The sequence below is a fragment of the Carex rostrata genome, chromosome 11 (assembly GCF_964058835.1).
Source record: "Carex rostrata chromosome 11, lpCarRost1.2, whole genome shotgun sequence".
Taxonomy (NCBI): domain Eukaryota; kingdom Viridiplantae; phylum Streptophyta; class Magnoliopsida; order Poales; family Cyperaceae; genus Carex; species Carex rostrata.
The window spans coordinates 12107719-12130612 of NC_135928.1; the positions used below are offsets into that span (position 1 = coordinate 12107719).

Sequence of the window (22894 nt, forward strand, 5' to 3'; positions counted from 1 at the left end):
CATTATTATGCTTAGTTTAAATGATTTTTTTTTATATTTTTTTTATTCTAGCTATATTGATATAATAATAATAATAATAATAATAATAGTAATAGTAATAGTAATAGTAATAGTAATAATAAATAACAATAACAATAGACAGTTCATGAGAGATTTCAACAACAATAATAATAATAATAAACGGTTCATAAGAGATTTCATTTGAATTTATGCTATTAAATTAAGAATATTGATTTTTATTTTTGTTTTCTATTTTTTGTTTTATTTGTCAATTTCATAGTTTGGGGCTTTGGGCCGTATGATTTTCATTTTATTTTTGTTTTCTATTTTTGTGTTTTATTTGTCAATTTCATAGTTTGATTCGTATGGATATTAATAAATATTTATTGATTGCTTAAATCATAGCAAAAATTGTATGAACAATATGTTTCCAATTCTATTTGGTTGTATTGATTATTATTTGGAGATCTAATAAATATTGGCGGGTCCCACAAGGCCACAATGATTACTTATCTGATTATTCTAATTGATTTGGCACAATAGTTTCTTTAACGATGAGAGGAATATAGCCTAAAAAAAAAAAAAATCTCTCACCACTGCTTTGCACTAATTGAAAAAAAAAAAAAAAAAACTTGTTAGAATCGGCACCTAGGACGTGAAAATTTGTATAGAAATAAATAAGGAGATATAAGGAAAAGAAATATCAATTTTCATTATGTTTAATTGAAGGAGTAAGGAAATATATATGCAGAATTTACTCAATTAAAGAAGAAGAAATAAGGAAACATATTTCATATAAAAATTTTTCCTAAAAGACTTAGTTGGCTCAAATTTAATTGTAACATAGTATGTGGTTATACGTGTGACGAATTTTATTTTAACTAAATTTAAACTTCTACACATAAAAAATATGCATTTAATTAATAGAAGGCCAATTATGTGATTAGATGGATGAGATTAAATTCAAAACTTCATCTATCAATCGTAACCGTTGGCGGATCGGACGCCCAACGTGCTTAATAATGGAATGGAGATGAAACGTTAGTTGATAATGTAAATTATTCATACACTTTTTGAATTTAACCAATGAATGCAAATCCTTCAGGATGACAAGATTTGAATAACCATAAAACGCAACTAGAAATGCTTTGTCATTCAGAAACTTTATTCATTTGTTTTTTCAAAGAGATCCATTCACAAACTGTGTTGAATTGATTCTATAAGAACAAAAAATTGCCGAAAGCTTAGTATCAGCATCTACATACTCTTTTCTCCTTCAGCTGCACATTAGCTTCAGCTTTGTATTATTATTATGTGCATCAGTTACTTTTGTTAGAGACAAATTTATTGACAACTTTTCTTTCGTGGTTTCATCAAAAAGAGAAAGAAAAGGCAAGAAAAAAAAATTCTATGGAGATCCTCTACTCTTCAGAGCTTCAATTTTGACTCACTTCCCTTCAAAAACAATAAGAAAGATACAAGGGATTAGAAAAAGTAGCAAGAGAAAAAAAAACCCAAAGGGAAATAATTTCAGCCAAGGGCAAATCTAAAATCCAAAATCAAGCCAGTGATGATTAGCCACCTCCATGATTTTAAATTTTTTTAATCATTGATGTTCCTTTTTTTTTAAAGATTTTATATTTAGCCTCCTACGTAAAATGTTAAATGTGTGCTTGTAGCCTAGTTGTCAGGATTTCGCTTTGTGATTGTAGAGACTTGGGTTCAAATTTCAGTGGCTACATATATTTTGTATTTACATTTCGACCCCCCCCCCCCCCCCCCCCCCCCCCCCCCGAATCTAAATTTTTTAGTTTCTCCCCTGACTTCAGCCCCAAATATCACTAAACTGCAGCCAATGAACTTCATTTGTAATAGTATAACCATGTTTTTCTTCCCTGTAGTATCATTGATATGGAACACCTTTTGGACCGCAAAACATCAGCATAGCACAGACATTAACTTTTGGTGATTTATTTTTGCAGCAATTATCAGCCTTCCTTGGAATAAAATGCAATGAGAGAGCTTTTAAGATAATTGAAAGAAGATAACTTACCATTGTGCTTCCCATCCCTAAACTGTGCATTCTTTGAAGACTTAAAGGTCTCCAAGAACTCATTTGACTTTTGCAACTCCAGCTTCTGCCTGGACTTGTCCCAGTTGTGCTCAGTGGCTAGGATTTGGATTATCCGTGGCAGTGCCCGTCTGGCTGCGTCCGTGTCAAGGAATGCGAGCCGGGATCTCCTGGCAATGAAGTCAATTGCAGATTCACAGTACTCGTTACGCGCACAATAAGCAACTTCTGCCTCAAGATACGGGTACCCATGAGCTAACCTCTTCCCTAGATTCTCATTCTATAATAGAAGAAATATATATTGTATTTACTGGCAAGTAAGAATAAATATATGTATAGTTCAAACAAAAGAAACAGAAAATAAGGCATGTAAATATCACAAGTCAAGCAGGATAAACAAAAGTGAAAAGAACCACATACAAAAACACTCAACCAGTTGGGAGCAGTTCGTACCCATAATGTCACTGACTGACAGGGTACCAAATTTGAGGGAAGCAATCAATTACAACATGCAAACATAGAACAGTAGAAAACAATGATACATAGATCCCATTCTGAAACAGCTTGTTTGGTCTGACTGTGCCAAAAAAAATGTACCTGAGCAATTGCTGCGACATGTTCAGATGCAGACCCATAATCATGAGATAAGTGCTTGGAAACAGCAGTGCCCATTGCGCCTGGAATAACTTTCCCCTTAGTCTGCTTCATGCGAATATAATTCTGAGCAAGGACAGTGAATGATGCTTGGTCCCACCCATAAGCACCTACAATACGGAGCTGATCGGTCACACACCCATTTTGTGCTTTTAGCTTGCCTGATTTTATAGCCGCATCAACTGCATCTTCAGCCATGCTATTGCATACAAAAGTTTAAATTTTAAGTAGAGGAAAAAGTCAATGAGAATTTTGAAAATGTAAAAACCAGCAAAACACCAGAAGCAACTCATAAAGAAAAAAAAATAATGTCAAGTAATATGTTAGTTTTTCTTTTAACCTTCTATAAGTGGTCCATTTTCCACCGGTAATTGTGATTAATCCAGGGAAATCTTCACTGACAACATGATCTCTAGAAATACTCTCAGTACTCTTTGCATTAGGGTCTATGGCCAATGGCCGTATGCCACTCCATGCAGAGAGAACATCAGAACGCCTCACCTAAGAAATTTAAACAAAAAGGACTGGTAATTCCTATGCTCCTGATCCTACACTTGAACTAAAGGAGAACATGAATGTTCAAACAACAAACCTGGACATTGAGGTAATCACAAATGGCATCCAAAATGAACTGAATCTCATCCTCATGAGGCTCAGGAAGCATAGTGATTGTGGTGCTCGAATCAGTGGTCCCTGCTATGGTCCGACCCAGCCAGGGAAGCATGAACACAACTCGACCATCTTTTGTTTTTGGTACAATCAGACCCATCCCTTCTGGGGAGTAGTAGTCAGGCAACACTATATGGACCCCGCTACTTGGGCATATCATGGGCTCTGCATCTTTGTTCGCCATTTTTCTAACTGCATCACAGAATGGGCCTGCCGCGTTGACCACAACCTTTGCATATGTATCAAACACTTTCCCTGACAGATATGATTTAGAGTTTATGTTGTATGTTATACATATAAGAAGAAGAAAATAACGATAACCAGTGAGGACTCCAGATTTCGAACAGCAATGTCGCTTTCTGATTTGGGAAATATTTAGTAATTGTTTGTTTCAACAAAACCAAGCACTACTTAAAACTCTTTTCCAAATAAGAAAAAAGTTAGTGTACTGTATGTTGGAAGCAATATGCATGGACGAATCGTGCCTATCAGTCACCACTCGGAAGTTTCAAATGCTGGTATTGACCAGTTTATACTGAGTTCACATTAGGCCTCAATTCATGTCTACAACCTCTTGTAAAACCAAAGGCCCACGAAAAAAGCTGAATAAAATTTATCTGGTTGGTACATATACTTATAGCAGGGTAACAAGCTCCAGCATTGTAACACCTAAAAAGAAACAAAAAGAGATGAAATATGCAAAGACCTGACTTTCTCTAACCTGAAATCGTATCTCTTACTCTCGCACCAACCACTCTCTCATCAACCTCATCCTTTATAAGCTCAACGACCTCAGCATGATTTAGCACTGCAGCACCCACCAGAGCAGCAGTGCATGCAAGCCCCACATTCAGCCTTGAATCATTCATTTGACCATCATAATAAACCACCGTACCTTTCAGGCTCCTACCCTTTCCTTTCGTGGCTAGTGTGGGGAATAACTGTGCTGACTGCTCCACTGAATAGTATCGCGACAGGTGGAGCATTTGTCGGCCTGCCACCAGATCGTAGAGCTTTAGGCCCGACCAATAGTACACTACTTCGAACCAGCTGAAGCATGGATTCATGCACGGCAAAGCATGGCAGAGATGTGGTGCATTTTGGATCACTTGCTTTCTCTCTTTTAGCGCGTGAAATACAAGTTTTAATTGGCTGTAGTCTAAATTAAATACAGCCTTTTCCAAGTAACGAACTCCTGAATTTGACGTATGCAAAATATAAGTAATGTCACATACCAGGGAAATTTGGTGGTTCTACCAATATTAATATAATTTAATCTAGTTCTCAATGCAGTCTGGCTTAAACGTTATTTTGGAACAAAAATTGCAGATATTAAAGGCCTTTATGAAATTTTTGTTGCATCCCAGCAATGAATTATCAGTTAGTGCATTTTATTTTATTTTTTACTTTCAGTTGTCGGTTTGGAGAGATTTTAAATTCCAATCTGCATTAGCACATGATATTATATTAAAAAGAAAACAAGAATAAGGAATGGACCACAACCAATCTAAAGGTGGTGATAATTAAATGGTTAGGTCTTTCTATACAACTGGAAATACATCAGGAATGCAAAAATTCCTTCTTAACAAGAGCAACAATTTAATTGTGTAAACAAATCCCAATGTTATTCTGCCAGTGAAACAGATCAAAAAGCACTGACCTCCATGGATGAGCTTCGTAGACCTCGAGCTCGTACCAGAAGAGAAATCATCTCTCTCAACCAGACCAACCCGCAACCCTCTGGTGGCAGCGTCAAGCGCCACCCCGCATCCCGTGGCGCCACCTCCGATCACAAGCACATCAAGCGGGTTAACTCGACTAGTACCTGCAAGCGCTGCCTCTTGCACGCTCCGCCGTGGCACAACCGCAGCCGGATCAGCTACTCTCTGCCGCGCTGCCACCAGCGCCGTCCCATCTCCGCCGTTTGACTGAGCTGAGGCAGCGGTCGCGGTGGCGGCCAAAGTGGCGCCAGAGATGGTTATGATGGCACCGATGCGCCTCAAACGAAAGGCTGTAGAAGCCATGAGCGAGGCTCCTATTCTTTATTCCTTCTCTTCTATTTCTATTTAGACGAAAAGTTGGACTATAAAAAAATGATCAAAAAGGGAATAAAAGACTGTTGCTTGCTTCTTTCTCACACAGCCAGTTGCTAAATGCTATGAATCAAAAATTCGCATCCTCTGAGATATCTCATATTTTACGTGACTTTCTGGAAAATCTCAACTGTTCAGATACGGTTACACGAATCTCAAAGCTATAATAATACTGCCCCTGCGCTATCCCCGAATAGACACCGGACACGTCGGTCACGCAAAATATGATATACCTCAGAGGATACGCACTGATGGTTTTGGTTTTGGTTTTGCTTTCTATTCGAGGGAACGGGCTTTGTTGTGGTTTTAAATTCTTTGGTTATATTTTTTATATAATTTATTTTATTTATTGGCGATTCCTTTTATTATTTATTATTTCTTCTAGAAGTCAAAACATAATCACTTGCAATTTGCAAATATCGAAATTAGAGAAGGAATTAAAAAGAAACGAAGCACCGGATCTGTACAAGTCAGATTCCACAATACCACTCCAAATATTCCGCCAAGAAATTGATCCTTCTGCTCCAATCGTGGGGTGCAGTTTTGTAAAAAAACGATCCATTTAGATCGATTAATTAGCTAATTTGTTGTTGTGGTGATCAGTTACGGATTTTTCAATTAATTAACTAATTATTTTTAATTTTAACTTATCGTTACTAATTAATTCCGATTAATTACTAAAAAAAATACTTTATCTGTTCGATGAGCGCATACCGTAATTTACAACACTTACTAAAAACAACAAAAACAGTCTCCTAAAAACTTACTAAACTACACAACATTGGCAACTGCCACACTACCTCGCCTACAACAAGATAACCACAATTCAGTCTCTTCTCGAATTTGCGCTGCAAGTACCACTGGATGCACTCTCTTCCCTTTGAATATAGTATCATTCCTTTGTTTCCAAATATTCCACAGTACCGCCATAAACCTTGTTTCACCACTCTCTTATATGAAGCCCATGATTTGTCCCATGTTTCAAACATTGAATTCGCATGAGTAATAAGCAGTCCCATACAACCCCAAACACGAGAAGCATACATGCACTGGAATAGGACATGGAAGGCTGTTTCGAGGGGATAATCTTAACATACTGCACACTCCAATTGGCAGTTCATTCCTCTTGTACACATAGTATCATGGGTTAATATTTTCTGATGAAGACATAAGAAAATAAAGAATTTAACTTTGGTTGGTGCATAGCTGCTCCAAATATCCTTGTATTGCCATCTGATCAATCCTCCTGTTGCCATAACCTTGTAAACCGAGTTGGATGAATAAATTCCATCTCTACTCCAGTACCAAATTAGTCGATCCTCATGATCTGTGAACTCAGGTATTTCATGGACCGGAAATGGAAATAATCTAGGTCACCGTGTGATCATATCACGTAATGAGATTGATTGAAGCGACGGTCGCGGTCCATCATTTTTTATGGCCTTGATTGGCAGCCCATTCCACGAATCATACCCTAAGTTAATGTTATATCTCTTGTGTAGAAATGGACTGTTTAGATCAGTATAAGCGCGATATTAAAAGAGCTTCATACATTTCATTTCACATCAAATTGGACCGAATTTTGACTAAATTGTTCGGATTTTGTTACCTTATATATGGTGTACTCCAAAATCAGAGGGAAAACAACTCATTAAAGGGAGGGAAGGGGACGGCGATGGGGGAGACGAATCCTCTGAAAAGTAAAACCTATATTCCGATTTGGAGGTGATAGATTTTACTAAAATTCACGTGACGCTCTCCTCTGAACAATACTCATTCTCTTTCATTCCTGTCCACTCCCTCTCCGATTCTCCCCTTCTGGAGCAGGTGAGTTTGTCTTATCAGTCCTAATTTTGCGATTCTCATGTCCGTACAGTAAATTTGTCACTCCCTCCCTCTGCGTCCCCTCGTCTGAAACACAGCCTCAAAAGATATGAACTCAGAAACATTAGAGAAAAGAAAAGGATACAAGTATTTCTACTTTGATTTGGAGTCTGGATTCTATGTAGCTTGAATCTTGAGTTGCAATTTATACCATTTAATTATAACTGGGATCAATCTTACCAAAGTAGAATGCACAAGGTCTTTTTAATATAAAATGTTAAAACATATAGGACAGTCTAGTGTTGGATTTAGAGACGTCTAATTACAATAATTAAGTTGGACATACGTGCATTATGATTATGATATCAAATACTGTCGCAAGATTACATTTATGTAATTATTAAAATATGCCAAACAATGTGATTAATTAAGTCATGGCATTATACGTATTTAAATAAGGTTTTGGATACGAATACATATAAAATAATGTTAATCAATTATAATTGTTAATGGACCGATTATAGTTGATTAAAATAATAGCAGTGATAAATTTAGGCAAACTTGTCTCACAAGTTTTAACTAGGCAAACTTGTAACACAAGTTTTGCACTGCTATAAAAGGGTTGGGTCTCCATAACCTTGGACTCATCATGATCATTCTCCATCGTCTTGCTCCATAAAAGACTAGATATTCTGCCTTCAATTCGAGAGACAGAAACAAGTAAGAGAGAGTTCAAGAGTTGTGGAAGGACTCGCTAGCCAAGTAATTTTGTAGGTTGAGCGTGCGAGCAAGTAAATTAAGCCATCTACATTGATTCCTTTGATATTGCTTGAGAGGAAATAGACGGAAGGCCATAAAGATGGAAAGTAAGTAATTTCCGCTGTGCTTATTTAATTCTTACATAGATCTAGGTTAAGGTTTTAAGTAAATTAGAAAAACCTGACCAAAGGGCCATCATCTAGATCTAAACTCAAATTTTCAGTTAGGTCATATGAATTCTATAATTTTGGAGATTTTTTTTAAATCTATCATCATGTCAGAGATTCAAAACGATCCATTCCAGTCCAACTATATATCAAGGCTCTTGGAAATAGAAACATCATCTGGTCCACATTTTGATCTGCCCATCCTTGCTGATAATATTGTATAAGAAGGGTGAAAAAAAAAGCAAAAACAATAATGGCCGTATCTATCCTTGCTCATAATATATATATATATATATAGAGTGGCTAATATGCATTCGGTTGCATATGGACTGAAGTGCTACCGGTCCAAATTTAATTTTTCAAAATCCAAACGGTCAATCTGAACCGTTCATCTTGTTCTCCATATTAATATGTGCTTGGAGACCAAATTTTATATTTTTCTGAATTTTTTTACTATTTATTAAGTATTTTACAAAATTGTTGATCCAACGGTAGCTTAACAAAACAGTAAAATCAGCAGCCACCGTTGGATCAACAATTTTGTAAAATACTTAATAAATAGTAAAAAAATTCAGAAAAATATAAAATTTGGTCTCCAAGCACATATTAATATGGAGAACAAGATGAACGGTTCAGATTGGCCGTTTGGATTTTGAAAAATCAAATTTGGACCGGTAGCACTTCGGTCCATATGCAACCGAATGCATATTAGTCACTCTCTCTCTCTCTCTCTCTCTCTCTCTATATCTATATATATATATATAGAGAGAGAGAGAGAGAGAGAGATGGGCTATGGTGCATTGCAATGCATGGAGGAGTTTGTACATTGGACCATAAATCTAAAATTCAAAATCCAAATGGCCGATCCAAACCGTTTATCTTGTTCTCCATATTAATATGTGCTTGGAGACCAAATTTTACATTTTTCTGAATTTTTTTACTATTTATTAAGTATTTTACAAAATTGTTGATCCAACGGTGGCTTAACAAAACAGTAAAATCAGCAGCCACCGTTGGATCAACAATTTTGTAAAATACTTAATAAATAGTAAAAAAATTCAGAAAAATGTAAAATTTGGTCTCCAAGCACATATTAATATGGAGAACAAGATGAACGGTTTGGATCGGCCATTTAGATTTTGAATTTTAGATTTATGGTCCAATGCATAAACCCCTCCATGCATTGCAATGCACCATAGCCCATCTCTCTCTCTCTCTCTCTCTCTCTCTCTCTCTCTATATATATATATATATATATATATATATTTTGTATGACACTCCGTGTAACCATGCTGGGTACGGCTGACAACGAGTTGGCTCATCACGAGTTAAGTTTAGCTTAAACTCGTTACGAATTGGCTCATTCGAGTTACGAATTGGCTCATTCGAGTTACGAATTGGCTCATTCGAGTTACGAATTGGCTCATTCGAGTTACGAATTGGCTCATTCGAGTTACGAATGAGCTGATTTTAGGTGTCCGAGTTGAATTGAACTAACTCGAGAGCTGACGAGCTGGCTCGTAGGGTCTGAATTGATATTGTTTTAAGAAGAAAATAAATTCTACAAATATTTTGGACCGAGCTGAACTGAGCTGAACAGTATAAAATGCACACACATTCATACAAAATACACAAATTGATGCCTAACCGAGCTAGCTCGCGAACGAGTTAGGCTCCAGCTAACTCGTTAACTTTTTGTGTAATTTCTCTAAACTAACAAGTCAAACCACAATCAAGTAATTACTTGTAAATAGATGAGAGTAAGAGAAATTTAACACGCAAGTGCTATAAAAAATTTACCGATTTTTTTATTTATATCCAAAAAATCAATCAAATTACAAAAAATAACCACTATGCCGTTGAAATTTGAAAATTACCCAATCCGGTTAACCAGTAACTGGATTTATTCTTTTTTTCCGGTTAACCAATTCCCGGAATTGGAAAAAATGTCCGGTTATTGGATAACCGGAAATATGGTTTTGGTCCGGTTATCCAACAACCGGTTTTTTATAATAATAATATGTGCCGAATTGGGAATTCAGCACACAATTTTTTTTTTTTTTTAAAAACAGAAATTTCTAATTTTTTTATTTTTTGTATTAAAATATTAGAAATGTTGCATATATTTCTTTGAAAATAGATGTAATACAATATGATTTGATTTATTAGAAAGACTGCAACAAATAACCCGGATCAATATTTTTCAGGCCGGATTTTTCGCGGCTGTAAGAAAAATTAATATATTTCTTTATGTGTTATTGGAAAAAAATAAAAATGTTTAGATTCTGAGTTATTGATCCCGGTTCAAAAGTCACTTCTAGGTAATCCAGACAATATTGTGATCTTTCTAGTACATTTAATTTATGAAAAGTTGTATCTATTTTTGAAAAAAAATAAAAACTTTAATTTATTTAATGATTGTTTTTCAAAAAGAATTTTCAAAATAGGTACAACTTTTTATAAATTAAATGTACTAGAAAGATCACAATATTTTCTGGATTACCTAGAAGTAACTTTTGAACCGGGATCAATAACTCAGAATCTAAACATTTTTATTTTTTTCCAATAACACATAAAGAAATATATTAATTTTTCTTACAGCCGCGAAAAATCCGGCCTGAAAAATATTGATCCGGGTTATTTGTTGCAGTCTTTCTAATAAATCAAATCATATTGTATTACATCTATTTTCAAAGAAATATATGCAACATTTCTAATATTTTAATACAAAAAATAAAAAAATTAGAAATTTCTGTTTTTAAAAAAAAAAAAAAAATTGTGTGCTGAATTCCCAATTCGGCACATATTATTATTATAAAAAACCGGTTGTTGGATAACCGGACCAAAACCATATTTCCGGTTATCCAATAACCGGACATTTTTTCCAATTCCGGGAATTGGTTAACCGGAAAAAAAGAATAAATCCGGTTACTGGTTAACCGGATTGGGTAATTTTCAAATTTCAACGGCATAGTGGTTATTTTTTGTAATTTGATTGATTTTTTGGATATAAATAAAAAAATCGGAAAAATTTATATAACTTCTTTGAACCATGACAGATTTAAACGCAGAATGTTTGCTGGACTTTTTTCCGGAAGCTCTCACAGTTTAATTAAGTGCAATTTATTTTGTAACTTGTATTTCACATCTCAACATCAATATTTTTTTAGAAATTTATATTGAACTAGTGGAAAGTTCAAATACATTTAGTTGTGGTGTTTTATTATGTTTTCATTTTAATAACTTAATTTACTTTAATATCAAAATAAAATAGTTAAATGTTATCTGTATTATTTTTTCAATGTACATATAAATAATTATGATATTTTAACTTTGTTTTGTTTATTATTAAGAGCTTACAAAAATACAGTAATATGAATATTTTTCAACCGTTGATTTTTCGACTTATTAATTATATAAAAAAATAAAAAAAAAGTAATATATTTTATGTGCAATTACAAATATAGATCATATCTAATAATTTTATTTTGACATATAAATTTTAAAATATTTGATACTAAAGAGAGACAAAAAAAATAAAGAGAGAATTGTTGGTATACACATTGAAACATTCTAAGTTGTCTATTTTCCAACAAAACACTCAAATATTTTCTTATTTCTATTTACATTAAACTTTAAAATATAAGTAATTATTATAGTTAGGGGTGTCAACGCCCAACGACACCTTTTTACCCGTTTACTTTATCCATAATGTATCTGAAAATACAGGTAAAAATAATAAAAAAAATTCGTTAGCTTATGAGGCATGGGTAAGAATAACGATTTTTTTTGTTATCTTACCCATTTTCATATAAGATAGTTTTTAAATTTAAAATTATATATATAAATATATATATTTGTATGAAGATGATCCGTGATACAATAAAGTTTTGTATTTTATTAAATTTTCATAATACAAATTAGTTGTATTCATTATTATTATTTTTCCTTGTTTTGAAAAATATTTATGAAAAGCACAAATTGAAATGTCAATAACATTTTTTTATCCATTTACCCGACCCATACCATTTAAAAATAAGACAAACATATATTCAACTATTAAATAGAACTAAATGATTAATTAACTTCAATTTTTTAAGATTTATTGAATATAAGAGAAAAAAAACTTTTTAATTTAAAATACAAATATAAAAATTTGAGTGTTTTGATAAAGAAATAGACAATTTAGAAGGTTTGAATGGATATATTCAAAATTCTGTCAAAATTAAAAACATTTTAACCCTCTCGTTAAAGTAATATTTAATATAACTAATAATTAACATGTGAATTGATCAGATGGATTTTCAATTGTAAGTAAGACCGAAATTTTATTTATACCATATTAAAAAAAATGAAACCAAAAATCATGTTTTGAGGGATTTCGAAAAAATACTAGGGTCTCCAAGCCAATCCACAGTTTCATTCTTGGGGAGTTGCAGATTGGCTTGGCAGTCTCACAAAAACTCAAAAATATATTATAATATTAAATATATTTAGATTTTTGAGGGTGCTTTCAAATCAATCTGTGACCTCAAATAATGAAGCTGCAGATTGATTTGGAGACTCTGGTATTTTTTGAAATATTTTGATTTGATTTTTGATTTTTTAATATGGTATGAATAAAAATTTCGGTAAGTAAGAAGATGAGTTTGATTTGGCACTTTGCGAGAATTTGACCAAACAAAATAAGCTTCAACAAGTTCTCTTTTAATGCTACCGCAACCGCAACCGCAACCGCAACCGCAACCGCAACCGCAACTGACGCCGCAACCAAGTTCTCTTCCATGCCGCATCTTGTCCCTTGTAGACCGCTGCGCCAGTATCTCCCATCTCAACCAAATTCATTCCCACCTCATAACCCATGGCCATGGCCACAACCAGGTCTTTCTCTTTAAACTGCTTCGCCTCTCCTACCTCTCCTTCTCCTCCTTCTCATACTCCCGCCTTATTTTCTCCAGCCTCAGATTTCCCAATGTCTATCTTTACACAGCCATGCTCACTGCCCACTCACAAAACTCTGATTCTTCTTCTGTACTTGAATTGTTCCTTGACATGCTTTGCCGTGGTCGTGCCCGGCCTAATGAATTTGTATACCCTCTGGTTTTGCGGGCTTGCTCAGCGGAATTGGGTCTAAATTTGTTTAAATCAGTTCATGGTCATGCTATTAAGAGTGGTTTTGGCGAATTTGATGTAATCCAAACCTCGCTTGTTGATGGGTATGCGAAATTAGGTGATGTGCAAATCGCACGCAAGTTGTTTGATGGAATGTCTGAGAAAACTGTATTTTCTTGGACTGCTTTGGTTTCTGGTTATGCTAGGGGAGGTAAGGTGGGCAATGCGATTGAACTGTTCGATCAAATGCCTGAGAGAGATGTGCCTTCTTGGAATGCTATTATTTCGGGCTGTGCACAAAATGGTTTTTACTCTGAGGCAGTAATGTTTTTTCAAAAGATGGTGGAATCTTGTGTAAAACCTAATGCAACGACTGTCTTTTGCATTTTATCAGCTTGTGGTCATATTGGGATGCTTCGGCTTGGGAAACTAGTGCATGGTTATGCCTATAGAAACCATACCTGCTTTAATTCTTTTGTTGTCAATGCATTGATTGACATGTATGGGAAATGCGGGAGCTTGAAGGAGGCGCAATGGATATTTGAGAACTTATCAGATAAGAGTTTAACTACTTGGAATTCTCTGATCAACTGCTTTGCACTTCAGGGGCACAGTACAAGTGCTATCTTGGCATTTGAAAAGATGCTAGAAGCAGGGTTGCCACCCGATGAAATTACTTTCGTGGGTCTCCTAAATGCATGCACGCATGGTGGATTTGTAAACCACGGTCTCAATTATTTTCATGACATGACATATGAATACAGCATTGAGCCATCAATTGAACACTATGGCTGCATAGTAGATCTCCTTAGCCGAGCTGGGAGGTTTGTAGAAGCAATAGATATCATTAATAACATGAAAATTAAGCCAGATGAGGTGGTATGGGGTTCTCTTCTTAACGGGTGTAGGATCCATAGGCAGAAGGATTTGGCTGAACTTGCGATTAAGAAATTGCTAAAGCTAAATCCGGATAATGCTGATTATACTACAATGCTGGCCAATTTGTACAGTGAAAATGGCATGTGGGATGACATGAGAAGAACAAGAAAGGTTATGAGAAATATAGAGGGTAAAAAATTGCCGGGCTGTAGCTGGGTCGAGGTAAATAAAAAGACTCGGTTGTTTTACTCCTGTGACAAGGCGCATCCTGAGTCTGATGAGATTTACATGGTGTTAGATCATTTGAGGGAGATCATGGAATCTCCACTGTCAATGTAGCGTAAGAATTTCATGCGAATACTGAGTTGATTCAGTCGAGTAGTGCGGTAAAATTTTCTACTGTTTATTTATTTTATAAACACATTGGATTTGATTTCCCCTTGTAATTCTTCCAAAGGTTGAAGCATTTGACATCTGATTATTGTTTTCACCAGTACTGTTTATTATAATCCACATTCAATGGCAATTTTTTGCATTGGTTATAAAGAGAAAAATGGAAAGCAAAAGTAATTCATATATAGTTTAAGTATGAGATATTAAATTGTGATATTTGCTTTGTACTTACCAATACTTGCCTATTATGTCATCCGGGAATCACCTATTTGTTTAACATATATATTATTTTATACTATTTTTCCACAACTTTTCTAATTTTTTATCAAATTTGATCATGACATGTATGGTCACAACATGAATAACATATATATATATATATATATCATTGTCATTTCTCACAATTTTAGTCATGTCATAACATGTGATTTTAGTCACAGTGTGGTACACATTTAGATTCCTAATCAAATGATGAAGTCACACGTGAAATAATCAAATTAACTTAGTTTAAGACATTTAGTTAGAACATGACTAAAACGGACAATTACACGTGACTTTAATTTGATGATTTCAAAACAATATCAAATGATAATTAAGAGCAATTACAAAAGTTATGATTTTGGAAATGAATTTCAAAACAATATGATGCAATGCGTATTGAAGACATCCGATTCGGATTCGGATGTAAATGATGGCCACAACAAATCCATACCGATCAAAGATTTATATGTGCAACTTGAAATGTGAACCATATAATTAAATGGCATAGGTGCGGTCTTTTAAATAATTAAACATATTTTATTATGTTGACTGGATAGTGGTAATCTAAGTGTTTTGGCGGTCTTCAAAGAAGCAAATAAATTGCTGACTGGATGGATGCGTGAATGGGCGGTCTTCAAGAAGTCATGAAGCAATAAATCAATTAAATGGTTTTGACTGCACGGGTTTTGTGATAGGAGTTAAATCTTAATTCTTCTTTTACTAAAGTTTAAATTAATAGTATTTCTTGTTTTAGGAGAACTTTTAATTTTGGTTTTTTACTATAAATATGTAAGGAGACTCCCTGTTGGAGGAGCGTTGATTGAATGAAAAAAAGTTTATTTTGGTTGTTATCTTGTGACTTTATTCCTTATTTTCTCCTCTTTTACTACTAAACCGAAACATGAGCTTAACGGGCAATATTGTAACGGGACCGCCTTGCGTCACAATATCAAATGATAATTAAGAGAAATTACAAAAGTTATGATTTTGGAAATGAATTTCAAAACAATATCAAATGATAATAGCAATTACATACGTATTATTCTCCAACAGACAGAAATCAAAGTAAAACAAATTAAGAGCCAAATATATGTGTTCTCTTATGCATAAAATTAGGTTATCACACAGTTTTGATAATTTAATGTTAGAAATCCAAACACCAAACCCTCAATAAAGTTAGTCAAAGATTAAATTTCAACATAAAATGTTACTAACGATTTCTAATGTAGAACTTATTAAAGAGTCTGGCTAATATGATATCAGTATCATTTCAGCTTATATAGCACCAACTTCAATACCTATAAAATCGACTTCAAACGGTGAACCTAAACCGTTCAAACAGATTTATTTCATTAAATGTGTGTTTACATGCAAAATTTATAATTTTTCGAATTTATATAGTATCAACTATCAAGTCAAGCGTCAAAATGTGTGAGTTTTTAAGTTAATTTTAATGCATTAATTATTTTTCAACATTTTTGACCGCTTGATTTGATACTAAAATAATTAGAAAATATTAATTTTTTTTGCATGTAAACAGTACATATGAGTATATTGGTTTGAACGGTTTAAATTAGTCGTTTGAAGTGTATCTAATCAATTTTGTAGTTTGTGTCATATGACACCGATGTTATACTAGCCACTGGCATCATACTAGTATGATACTGATGTCATACTATTTCAAAAAGTATGACACCGATGTCATACTAGTCGTTTGAACCGTTGCATGGATTGGTTATTCCGTTGTTAATGATTTTCTCATCTAATTAAGTCAATGAACTGTTGAACAAACCAAAGATTTTATAAACTGTCCCAATAATTTCTACTTTTTGGAATCCACTATTAGTAACTAACGATATATCTTTTTTTTTGTTAAAAAGGTCTACGGCCCAGTTTCATTAATAAAAACGAAACTAATTGTTCAGTTACAACATCAGGGGTGATCCCGAGAGGACAGCAATACGCCTCTTTTTTGCTAAAACAAAATGAACTTCTGACTTGGTCAGCATAATACTCTCTAAACAAACACTTATGCAGGTTTATCTTACAAATCAAAAATTCTTGCTTTGTCACTCTGGTACTACTCTAGTTATCTATAGTCATATTTCTAGTTGGTGATAAAGCTCCCTTGAGCAGAGTCTTCACTGTCTAGCTGAATGGAAATGGCTTCTTTTTCTCCTGGGAAAATCACCCTCAGAGGGATGCAATCCATGATCTCCTCATCAGGTATCCATGTTTTTGCCTCCTGCTGTCTTGGCCTTGGTCTTCTTGTTTCATGTCCAATACAGCACCAAAGAGATTATTAGATAAATCAATGATCTAGCTGTTTTAGGTTGAGCATTATTAAAACAAATCTCATTTCTATATTTTCAGACAGGCCAACATGTGGCACTAAACACTATTAAAAAAGCTGTTTTTCTAAAGGAGGCATGGTGATAGCAAAATTAAAGACCTCTTCCAGAGTATGCCAATGAGAACATTGTAATTGATGTTTTCCTAACCAAAAGAGAATTTGAGATACTAATTGACAATTAAGAAAGAGATGGTTGACAATCTCCTGGTGTGAGCAGAAGACACATGTAACATCTCCTTCCCAGCCTCTTTTCTTAAGATTGACCCTTGTCAGTATCCTGTTTTTAAAAGTTAACCACATGAAGATCTTGATCTTAGGTGGGATTGGGAGGTTCCACCAAAGCATAGGATTAATAACCAAGATCCCTCTATGATTTAGGAAAAGGTAGAGAGATTTAACAGTAAAGCCTCCTGTGTGATCCTATCTCCATGCTAATTTGTCAAAATCATGGGTGAAAAAGAGTTGACTTAAGAGAAGTAAAATTTGATTTCATTCCTGTAAACATATGCCAGTTAAAATATCATAGAATTTCACCCTTTGTCCCTATGAGAAAACAATCTCTGTAAAAGAAATATTTTTAGTAATACAAGCATTGTATAGTTGAGAGTATCTAATAGCTAAGGAGCATGTGTCATACCAGATATCTCCCCAAAACTAACGATATATCTATATATATCGATAAATCATTAGCAACGATTTACTGGTATTATTTGAACAATCATTTTATAAATTTCCGAAATCTAATCTGCTGACAAGAATGTAATTAATGTAATGGCCCGTGTGTGAGGGCCTCCAACTTCAAGATCGAAAGTGCTGACCATGCACCTTGCCATGCCATTTTCTGACTTGAGCTGTTTGATTAGTGAGTAGGAATTAATGATATATTTTGTAAATGTCTTCATTCGGCATTGAATACCAGTTCCTGATTGGTCATCGTTTGCCATTGCTTAATTAATTTGTGCATAAAAAAGAAACACAAGTGTCTTTAAAATGTTAAAATATTTTCTCATATAGAATAAAAACTAACAGAGAATTAAATGCAAGGATGATCTGAGAAATGTCGATCTCAAAATAAAAATCAGAATCTAAATCCTCATATATATAAGACAATAATTCGTTTGAGAATTGATTATTGTTTATTTTAGAGAAGAGAATTGATTATCGTTAATCACAAAACAGAAAGAGTTAATTGATTTATCTCACCGAGGAAGAAATGAAATGAATCCAACTTGTCAAGTACTCTGATTATCTTTTCCTCGACGCAACAAACGGTACTAATAATTAATTTGTTGTGTTGTTTTGATAGTTTTAAGTTAATCTCACATTCTATCAAATCTAGATTAATTGTGCAGGTTTAAGTAAAAATTCAATATTTGAGATGGAAATTGATTTTTCATGGCCCGTTGTAACTTTCCTAGCTATAGATCTTTTTCTCTTCACCTAAATAGATTTTGTAGTTTTTCAAGTATCAAACAGTTTCGGTTCAGATCCCATAAGCGATTGCATATTTTTTTTTTATTGACTTAATATTGTTCTAGCTAGCATCTAACGGGAAGAAAAAATTAAGGTGTTAAGTATTTTGACAAGCTTAAGTTGAAGACGTGGGGAGAGATAACCTTAATTCAACATTGACTTTTGTGCTTAATTATTCCTCTCTCACGCTTACTTAATTTGTTATGCTTTTTTTACCAGCGAAACCAAAACGCATAAAATACGCCAACGAAAAACTTTTTGGATGGCACGTAAAATCTAAAAAGAAGTGTCGTTATATATATATATACATAGAGAGAGTGTAGCTAATTTTTCTAGTCTCGAAACAAATAATTCGGTTTTTGATTTTTAAAGTTCAAATAGTCGATCAAAACTATTAGATGTTCAATCTATATTAAAATGTGTTTGAAGACCAAAGTTTATATTTTTTTGAATTTTTTTACTATTTATTAAGATGATTTGAAAATCGTCATTTTTATTAAAATTTTACACCATTGAAAAACAACGATTTTCAAACTATCTTTATAAATAGTAAAAAAACAAAATTTCAAAAATGTAAAATTTGGTCTTCAAACACATTTTAATATATATTTAACATCTAATAATTTCGATCGACTGTTTGGACTTTGAAAATCGAAAAACAAAATTATTTGTTCCAGGAACTAAAAAAACGTTTTGAACTTAACCATTCTCTTTCTCTCTCTATAGATAGATAGATATAACATCTAGCAATTGTATACGTTGTTCTAATAAATCATAAATCCCCCAAGAATTCAAATAAATTATAGCAAAAGCAAACTGATCTGACCTATTAACGGAGCAACATGCATGAAGCTAGCTAGCTAAGCATATATATACGTACGTACCGTGATGCACACAGCTGCATATGCACTGCACCTAATTAAACAAAAGCAAAACAAAAATTCTCATGCAGCTGCATGTGCCTGTCTTGCTCTTTCGTCTGTAGGTGCAGGTGCAAATGCAGCTGTGTAGAAACAACACGGCTTTAATTAAGTTTTTGAAGGAGATCGAAGAAGAAGAGATATAATTAAGAGAGGTGTGAGGAAAATAGGTAGAGCTACCGTATGCTTTATATAGACCGTGCACATTAATTTTGTTCGTTGACCGGTTTTCTTTTCTTTCTTTCTATTTTGTTTGTTTACTTGTGTTAATTATGAAGGTTCTCGATCAGCCTGATATTCTCGATCTGGGACGGGCGGGGACAGGACAGACAGGAAGTGCCTGCTTGTCACGTGATGCAGGGGGGGTTTCACGTGGGATGTGCCATCTCACTCTCACCAATTAACCAGCTGTAGTGTAACCATGCACACTTGGCACTACCACACGGATCCAAGAAAGCATATTTTGTTGTCTTCTCTTCTATTTTTACAAATAAAAATATTTAATTATTCAAAGCAAGATCTAGATGGATTATTATTCTGTTACGCTTTTTCTCAAGTTATCTGTGTACCGGCTACTTCAATGAATAACGTAACCCGGCCAGTGCGATGGTTACAAAAAGGTCAATAGTTTAATTGTCACACTTAATTAGTGCCACTTCTTGTAACTTAATTGAATGAATATATCTACTAGCACACATTTACACTGGATATATAGGAGTAAAAAATGGATTTTAACGAAGCTTTATTTGGGATTTTTTTTTTTAAACTATAATTACAAAAAGTAAATTTAGAGAATCAATTTGATTAATTATTTTTTTACAAAAATCACAAGTATCAAATAGACTATTCGGTACCTCCCAGTTTTACAATTTTTTTCATAATTTCTGTTAAATAAAAGAGTAAAATTGAATGGTATCAAATAGGGTATTCGATAGCATTCAAATGTAAATAAAAGTATAGCCTATTTTTTTTTTTTTTTTTTTTTGGATTGAAAGCCCTTAGACAATTGCATTACGAAACAAGTCATTAGAAACTTGTTTCAGCGTAGGCACACTTATTATATATTACAAAGAGAGACACTTATGCACTGAACTACTTGTGCATGCTCAACTGCCAGTGAGAAGCAAATAAAGAAAACGTAAAACCAACAGTTGCGAATTGCTGTCATCGCGCTAGTTTTGTAAGATTATTGGCCTGTTGATTCTCTTTTCTTGTAATGTAGTAGAAGCAGTATGATGGGTGAAACTTGAGGTATCTTATTACCCTTGTCAGTATTGTTATAAGCGCCAATCAGCTGTCAGAAGCGGTTGCAACAATATAGCCTACTCTGTATTTATAGTTTTATATATATATAAAAAAAAATCAATCAAGTTGGTTTCCAAATTATCTTTTTTCTAACTACGGTGTTTGGAAAAAATTCTTTATTTGAACTCTGAAACCTATGTTTAGTGTTCCTTGTCCATGCATTAATTAGATTTGATATTCAGATGCTCATGTTAGGTCACAATTACACCATGTCATGACATTAACGTTGTGCTCCAAAGAGGGGTAGACGCCCCTTCATTAACACCATGTTTGGATAGAGAGTAGAGGAAGGAATGGAAGGTAAAGACTATAAGAGAATGAAATGAAATAGAAATAAAGATTAACATATTTAACCTCTTCGTATTTGAATGATTAATGAGAGAAAATAAATTTAATTTTCATTTCCCTTTTATTTCTTGTTTGGTTGATTAAAATTTAGGAGGTTAATGAGAAATTCGGTGACTATTGTAGATTTGAGGAAAAAAATTTGTATGAAAATTATATGTGTAAGATATAGAGTTAGATATTTGTGTGATTTTTTCTAAAAATGTTTGTAACAAATTTTTTTTTCATCTGTTACATTCTAATTTGGGAGGGAAACCGATTCTATTAATTATAATGATACAATGTTAAACCTTTTACCTCCTGTATCTTTCACCTCTGACATAATTTTATCAACCAAACACGATTCAACGTAAAGTTTTTGTTCTTTTCCATTTCCTCCCTTCCTCTACTTTCCATCCAAACAAGGTGTTAGGGAAGGAAGGAGAGTGAAGTAGAAGAGGAGATGAACGCATGCTGCCCACACCGTTCACTCGCTCCAGAAGTTCAAAATGGAGAGAGAAAGAAGGGGAGACGCTACTGTAGTGAGGGTAACGCTCAATACAAATCTTTCAAATTTCTACCTCCCAAATTGGGGTGTAGAAATTACTGTAGCGAGAAAAACGATGGCTGCCTCCTTCCTTCCTCTTCCTTCTTGTTCCTCTCCGTGTGAGTTTTGTGGACCTAAGAGTACGAGAGCGAATCTCCTGCACCTCTGGGGGCAGGAAATTTCTACCTCTAAAGTCACTGCCGGTGGGTCCGAGATGGGCCCCATCTGACTTTAGGGACAGAAATTTTCTACACCCATGAGAACAGATCATCTCGTTCCTAAAAGTACCGCAAGGACTCTAGAAAAAAAAAGAAAAAAAAAAAAAAAAACAGAGTGAAGAAAAATGTTGGACTAGGATTGCGCACGTGCTGCCAATTGTAAATATCAAAGTTCAATGGAAGACAAAAAAAAGTCGGTGGACCGTGTAGATATCTTGTCAAATCATTTCAATGTGAAGCGCTTCTTTTGTCTTTTTAATTTGAATCTCACATGAACAGTAACACAGGATCAAGCTATCCGGGGAGATATTTTTTATAGGAAAAAATGAAATGAGATGGATTTGAATTGGAATTTAGTAATTAAAATGTCATCATCTCCAACAGTATTAAATTTGATTGTGTCGGCTACACATTATTTAAAATAATAATAATAATAATAAGGTTTATATAACAAAGTATAACACAATATAACACAAGATAATAAGATATTTCATTATTTTAATTTCATAAAAAAAAATAGAAAATATGATTTTTGTTCAAGAAAAATCAAATTTCTTTGTAAGTGAATTTTCTTTTTCTTTTTTGCTGTGGTTAAGTCACTTTTTTTCTTCTCTGCTCGCTAAATGTTCCTTTTTTTGTTGTTTTCTTTTGCACAGCACACAAGGCCAACTGGCCAAGGCTAATTAGAGAATGGAGATTTGTTTTTGCTTTTTTTTAGGAGACTTTTTATTTTATTTTATTTTTTTTATTTGTTATCCTTCTAATAATTCAATTGGAAAGCGATTAGATAGTTTTCCTTTTTTTTACAACGTTGCTACTTTCCAGCGTACTTATTTTAATTTTTTATTTTCACAACGCACGTCTCGAAAAAA

The 22894-nt window shown here is 33.8% G+C and overlaps 2 protein-coding genes across 2 annotated transcripts; one reads left to right on the forward strand and one right to left on the reverse strand.

Annotated features, from left to right (window-relative positions):
• Nucleotides 1-1154: 1154 nt before the first annotated feature.
• On the reverse strand, nt 1155-5558 carry SDP6 (FAD-dependent oxidoreductase family protein). Its single transcript, XM_078311602.1, has 7 exons — nt 5055-5558; nt 4116-4589; nt 3318-3649; nt 3066-3226; nt 2669-2924; nt 2054-2351; nt 1155-1455 (listed from the first exon to the last, which is right to left on the reverse strand). Exons 1-7 carry the CDS (start codon nt 5416-5418, stop codon nt 1448-1450), a joined length of 1893 nt encoding a protein of 630 aa, XP_078167728.1. The 5' UTR covers nt 5419-5558; the 3' UTR covers nt 1155-1447.
• A 7449-nt stretch (nt 5559-13007) lies between these two features.
• On the forward strand, nt 13008-14684 carry LOC144561811 (Pentatricopeptide repeat (PPR) superfamily protein). The gene has a single exon (XM_078310906.1). The coding sequence runs from the start codon at nt 13230-13232 to the stop codon at nt 14565-14567; it is 1338 nt and encodes a 445-aa protein (XP_078167032.1). The 5' UTR covers nt 13008-13229; the 3' UTR covers nt 14568-14684.
• Nucleotides 14685-22894: the final 8210 nt, after the last annotated feature.

What these genes read in the sequence shown, in the direction of transcription:
- SDP6 (XM_078311602.1), bottom strand. Translation starts at nt 5,418, where the DNA reads ATGGCTTCTACAGCCTTTCGTTTGAGGCGCATCGGTGCCATCATAACC. An exon ending in TACGAAGCTCATCCATGGAG is followed by an intron (nt 4,590 to 5,054) that starts GTCAGTGCTTTT and finishes CGTCAAATTCAG; the next exon opens with GAGTTCGTTACTTGGAAAAG. An exon ending in GTGATTACCTCAATGTCCAG is followed by an intron (nt 3,227 to 3,317) that starts GTTTGTTGTTTG and finishes TAAATTTCTTAG; the next exon opens with GTGAGGCGTTCTGATGTTCT.
- LOC144561811 (XM_078310906.1), top strand. Translation starts at nt 13,230, where the DNA reads ATGCTCACTGCCCACTCACAAAACTCTGATTCTTCTTCTGTACTTGAA.